This window comes from Silene latifolia, chromosome Y (assembly GCF_048544455.1).
Source record: "Silene latifolia isolate original U9 population chromosome Y, ASM4854445v1, whole genome shotgun sequence".
NCBI lineage: Eukaryota > Viridiplantae > Streptophyta > Magnoliopsida > Caryophyllales > Caryophyllaceae > Silene > Silene latifolia.
In genome coordinates, this window is record NC_133538.1 from 295,389,116 (window position 1) to 295,395,617 (window position 6,502).

At 33.6% G+C, this 6,502-nt stretch overlaps 1 protein-coding gene across 1 annotated transcript; it reads right to left on the bottom strand.

Annotated features, from left to right (window-relative positions):
• Positions 1-3,934, bottom strand: LOC141633782 (uncharacterized). The gene is made up of 4 exons (XM_074446192.1): positions 3,617-3,934; positions 988-3,535; positions 469-909; positions 1-374 (listed from the first exon to the last, which is right to left on the bottom strand). The coding sequence occupies exons 3-4, from the start codon at positions 868-870 to the stop codon at positions 42-44; spliced, it is 735 nt and encodes a 244-aa protein (XP_074302293.1). The 5' UTR covers positions 871-909; positions 988-3,535; positions 3,617-3,934; the 3' UTR covers positions 1-41.
• Positions 3,935-6,502: the final 2,568 nt, after the last annotated feature.

The following is a 6,502-nucleotide window of genomic DNA, read 5'->3' on the forward strand; positions in this document are numbered from 1 at the left end:
GTAAGTTAATATTCGTACCCTAATATATTTAAAGGCGTTCATTATAACAAATTTGTCAGCTTTAGCATATCTACCTCATCAATGACAACATGAATGTTTTCTACAGGCCATTGCACAAGCGAGCGTATGGCTTGTCCCAGAGTAGCGACCTCGTCATTTGGAAATGGAACTGGTAGTTTAGCAAACTTGTTATTGTATAAGCTGTGCACTTCCACTTTCTTACATTTGTCACTGAGGGCTATGCCATGAACCTTAACCTGTTCAAACTGGTCATAATGTAACACGTATCCTTGGGCAACTCTAACTTTAAGAACTTCTGCCCCCTTTTTTAGATAGAGGGAAAGTATACAAGGCTGTTGCTTGCTGGTAACGCCCTTCTCCCACATACATTATTTTTAATTAATTAGAATTAGAATATATAACAGGTAGTGTATAATTTGAATAAATATAAACTACGAGCTACCTCACCTCGCCAAAAGCGGGAATTGTCTTTACCCGCGATGAAAAGAATGTGTTGTCATCAACTAACTCCGTCTCCTTTGTCTTCTTTGACCTAGCCTCCTCCTCCAATACCAGCTCCTTTGGCGTGACTTCTATGGCTTTCTCCTCAACTACCTTAACTACTTCCTCCTCAACTACCTGATCTTTCTCCTCAACTACCTGATCTTGATCCTTTGCCATGTCCTTCTCGGCTTCCTTCTCGACATATAACATCTCATCATCATCATCATCATCACTTCTCATGTCCTCATTTATCTTCTCCTCTTCTTTATTTATGACTTCACGAACCATAACCAACTCTTCTTCAGATGGCCGTTCCCCCATTTCCACCATCCTCAATATCAACCTCGCCATTTTCTCTAGATGCATGCGTACGTAGTACGTAGAAATTACAATGATTTACATAATCTAAATTAATAACAGTGTCAGTTTTAAATTATGTTGAATAAAATACAGTATAATATATATATATATATATATAATTACCTTCTCGAAATCATCACCATCCACCTTCTTCGTTTGAGTGTTCCCAAAATATTTGGTGATTCCAACATGCGTCGATACCCCTCTTCTAATCCCCTATAAAATCTAGTACAAAACAGTGGCAGAAACACTCTCGAATGGGATTAAATACACAATGATAAACTATAAACTCAAACTCGGATTAAAATAAATATAATCTATGGGAACATTCCCAAAACGGTAATTCAATACAAATGCCACTTTTACAAAAGGGCTAAAAATTAAAACCTCAAAAGTGTGTAACAATATCCAAAATAAAAAGAAGAACAAAAGAGTAGGATCTACTACTCGCTAGCTCTCACTTGAACCCTTGCAAAAATAACACCTGTCATGTTAAATACATAACAACCACAATCAATGGGAAGTAACTCAGGCGTTCTCCCAGCCACATTTCATCAAGTTGAATAAGCAATGCTATTATATCAAAGTAATTATAAACTAAAAACAATAATATATCAACATAAGTTAAAACATAAATAAGTAATAAGCATTTCAAACTCATTGTTCAAAGATAGTGTAAACCAAGTAAATCAATATCTCAAACTCATCTTATGGAAATTAGCTTAGTGACTTAGTCTAGATTTTTCACTCGGGATATACTAAAGTAACGAAGTACCAAACTAGCTTCGAGAACTGAGTGTTACGCTATATGGTGACCAACTCCAAGCTCTCGATAACTCAGTGTCACGCTATGGTAACCAACTCCAAGTTCTCTAACTAGGCTACTCAACTACAGTAGAAGACCGTCTTACCACATAGTGCAGAGTTCTAGTCTAAGCTATGTACATATCTCTCGGGATACCCTGACACCCGGTTCAACCACTAATCCCCCGCAGAAGATCAGTTCTATAGCTGATGGCAAAACCGTATACCTAAGCTTATTATTCTAAACCTTACACCTTACTTATTACATAAGTTATTTAAACCCGTTTCAGATGGTATTCATTATTCAAATTCCTTAAAAGGAAACTTTCCAAAAATAGTACCTTCCAAATAAAGTAACTTTCCAAAAGTGGAAACTTTCTTAAAGTATAAAACATTCTTGAAATAGTAACTTCCTCATAATATAAACCTAATAAAAATAGTAACATTCTAAAAATAGAAATTTGATAAATATAAAAGGTTACTAAAAGTAGTAATATACTAAAAATATTAATTATTCGATATAGTAAACCGTTAACCTAGGTATTATATCAAAATAGCTATTAATAGGCCTTGAGATATATATCCTAAATTAATTGTGTAAAATGTTGAATTCATTTATAAGAGGATACTAAAAAATAGAAATTCAATCTTTTTATAAATGCCAAAGGCCGAAATAGTAAAAAGGTTTAACAAACAAAATTTACAGCTTTCCGAAAACAGAATAGTCATTCTATAAAAATCATAACTAATTCAAGAGTTATTTTGGAGGGCGATTGTTCGACAGTTATCCACGATCTTCAGCAGCGACGGAAGGGACGTAGTAGTATTTATTTAATTTATAATGACATTTATGCTTTTTGTAATTTTTTCGATAGTGTTTCGTTTAATTGGGTGCGTAGGGACTTTAATAAGGTCGCTCATGAGCTTGCTCATTTGAGACCATGGACATTAGGTTCTCGTAGGTGGTTGGATTCCTCTCCGTTGGAGATTGTTGATGTAGTTGGTGCTGATACTATTAATATTACTACTTAAACCTTCGGGTTTAATTCAAAAAAAAAATCATAACTAATTCTAGAAAAATCAAAATGATGCAAGACGAATTGGGTTGGATTCATAAGATTCTTAGCTACAACCTTTGTGAAATAAATATTTTCCAAATGATGACCTTAACTGGGTAGAAACTGATCTTTAAAGTTTGACAGAAATCATCGCACAAAATGTATCGGCTTATAAAACCGGTTTAACAAATCATTTTTGGGTAAAGTAAAATTCTAACATCATCTAGACTCTTCAAAGTTTATTTTAAAAAAAAATACCCACAATAGTTTGAAAGGATTAAATAGGTTTTCGAAATAATCTTTGAGCTACTGTCCGTTTCGCGAGTATTTCATCGCGCTGTTCATAAATATTTTATTTTGAACAAACGACACGTACAAAAATTACGAAAGTTTACAAGTAGAATATAGACTTGAAATAAACATGACTCTCTTTTAAATATTTTCAAATAAGAACAGTTTAAGATGGAGAAATAAATTGTATAATACGACAGACAAATTTGACAAAGTGCTGAAACTTTATTAAAGACACTAATAAGAAGAACATATAAAAATTTCGACACTTACTATAACAATAGTCTGGCCAATACTAACTTTTGCAAATCCAATTATTCATTAATCCTAGAACATTGTAAATCATAATTTTTGAAATACACAAATTCAATTAAAATTATATAAAAACATTAAAACAAGTAAAATAAATGCAACTACTCAAATCACTCAATGGAATATCGAGTCAGCCATCATGCATTACCTCTAACTGCAATCCGAGTCAATCAGATACTCGTCTTTGTATAGATCTCCTTTGTAACCTACATAAAGAATACAAGTATATGGTGAAAACCATATAAAAAGTTAATTAAAGAGAGGGATTAAAGAGTAACAGTCTTAACCTTGAAATAAGATGTTGAAATAGGATGAATAGAGGATGAATTAAGCAAGAAGAATGATGAACAATAATTAGGTTTTCTTGAATAAATGTCACGGCTCCAGAAACAAAGAACAAATGAAGAATGTTCTTATTTTTTGTAAAATGACAAATGAATAAAGAAAGAATGATGTGAAAGGGAATATTAATAAATCAAGCTATTTTGGCATGGTTTAACTACACCAATCTTACGGTATGAATGAAACAAATGAGAGGATAATTCCTCATTAGAAAATATCATATTTAATGTAAAAGGGAAGTAAGAAGTGTTTGCCAAAAATACAAAGTGCAAGAGATAAAGAAAAGATGTGATTAATATCATACAATGCATACGCATAAGATTTAGGCGCCAAGCTAAGGTTGACTTTTGCGAATTGTAATCTTAACTGATCAGTAATAAAAAAAATTAAAAGTCGGTCCATTTAAGAAATCTGACTAATATTGACTTGGGACTAACTTAATTAAAGAATTAAATCAAAACCATAAATAAATGAATAAAAACATTAAATCTCAGAAATAAAAATAAAATATATGAGATTAGGAATTAACAAGCATAAAAAGAGTTTCAAGAAATAAAATCCGAAGTCCCACGAATTAACTCGGAATAGAATTAGAATCGTTTTAAATGATTAAATAAGACGAAGCTGAAATTATTAGAAATAACAATAAGTCTTGGGACCAACAAAATATTCGAGATATAAGAGAACTTAAGAATTCAAAGGAAGAAAAGAAACTACTCGGGAATAAATTCCGAGTCATACAAGTTAAATCGTAATCGGAAATAACATACGGTTACGAAAACTGATTAGAAAAATTGCGGGTGTTACACCTCTCACATGACCTGGATGCTCTGGTTTCCCAATTGCCCTAGCAAGAATGTCATCGCGTCCTTTAGGCTTCCATTTTCCCTCCTTAGCCTCTTTCTCGTACCGCCTCTACATCACGTATAATACACCAATAATAAATGCAAATAATATTGAGATTCTGGCCAACTACTACGAGTGACATATTTACTAATATAAATTACTTTAAACTTACAATGTTCTCTTTGACTGCCTTATCATATTCAGATTCTATTCGACCGGTCTTAGGAGTGTGACCGGCCAACCAAGCGTCGTGACGATCGAACTTTACACGCTCTTCCTTCTATTATTCATTCATCACCATGTTATATATCTCTCAAAAAATTTCCGCACTAGTATGAACATATATATATATATAACATTATAATAAAACAGCTAATATAATAATTAAGTACTTACAAGTTTTTGATTAATCAATCTATAACCACCTCGGGAGCCGTAAAAGACGGTCTTTTTCTTTGAAATGTTCTCCTTGTTCTTCTTACTCATAGCCTTCAAATAAATTGTATCGACTAACGTAAGCATGACCAAACACTAATTTAAGTTTATTTCTTTAAATATAAGTGGAATTAAAAATTAATAAAGTGATCCCAATGTGCATGTTATTACCTTAAACTTGGACGTCTGCCTATACACGATATACTTATCCCACTATTTCTGTGTGACATACGCATACTTCTTTGGTGGTTCCTTGTTAGTCTCCCCAGTCACCTTGTTGATCATGTGCTTCCGAGCAACCTTTGCCTTCCATGGTCTGAAGGAGCCCCCTGCTTTTTTTCGTGACATACTTCTCATTCTCTTAGGGACAACGTAAGCTGCCTACATGAGCATATTTGGTTAGTTTTGGCTAATAACACTTGTACAATATTTAGTTAATTTCATAGCTAACCATTTATTATTGTATATACATACCCTTATTCTTCTCATTAAACCTTTACTCCGCGCATCACTCAACCTATCGAAACGCTTCAAATGTAGAGGCACCCACTGTCTTACAACACAACCAATCCAACTCGCAAAATAGCCAGCATATTCACCACATAGCAGCCCCGTTTTGCTATCCCATTGAAGAGCGTTAGGTTGTTTTCTATCTATTGTGTCTAGGGAAACCTTATGACGTTGTCACCCCTTATTGGTATACAAATTATCCAAATCCTCATCTGATTCATCGCTAGATTGGTTTCCTTCATTTCTTTTCCGCTTTCCACCCATATATAAAGCCACAAACACAAAAACCCACATAGCAAACACTAAATAAACAGAAGACAAACCAACATTATAGCATTATTAGCAACAACATCGTCTCAAATTATCACAATAACAACACCGTCACAAATTAGCAACAACACCGTCAAATTATCAGAAAAATAACAACAAGCTTTAAGCATGAAGTCGACATAACAGCAACACCGTCTTAAAAATAACAAAAAGCTTTAAGCTTTAAGCATTATCATAACTAATTAACAAAGCAGAATTTTAGGTGTCGTTTAGATCATAACTAACATAAAATAGGGCTTACAACTAAAAAAGCAAAAAAAGACAGTAATTTGAGAAGACGAAGGAGTAGGGTTTACTTGCTTCTTTATTAAAGACGAAAAGTCGAGGATTCGAGGAGTTGAGAGCAAAACACGGCAGCGGCGGCGAAGGCAATCGCGACGACAATGGATATGAGGATGGGAATGACAACGGCGACGGCGACGGCGATGACGGAGGTTTGTGGGTAAGGGGACGCTCAGTGTTCGAGGGTTTTATGTGGTTGAGATTATGTGTCTCAAATAATGGAGTTACATGTGTTTGTTGGTTGGTAGATTATATGAAAAAATAATAAACACGGGTTCAAACAAACCATTGTTTTAATATTATAATTTAAAAACGGACAACTAAAAACCGTTTCCAAAAGTATTTAACAACGGATGGAACTGTTTTCATTTTACAACACGAAAAATGGTTCATCTATAACCGTTGTCTTTCAAGAATTCATTTTTTTG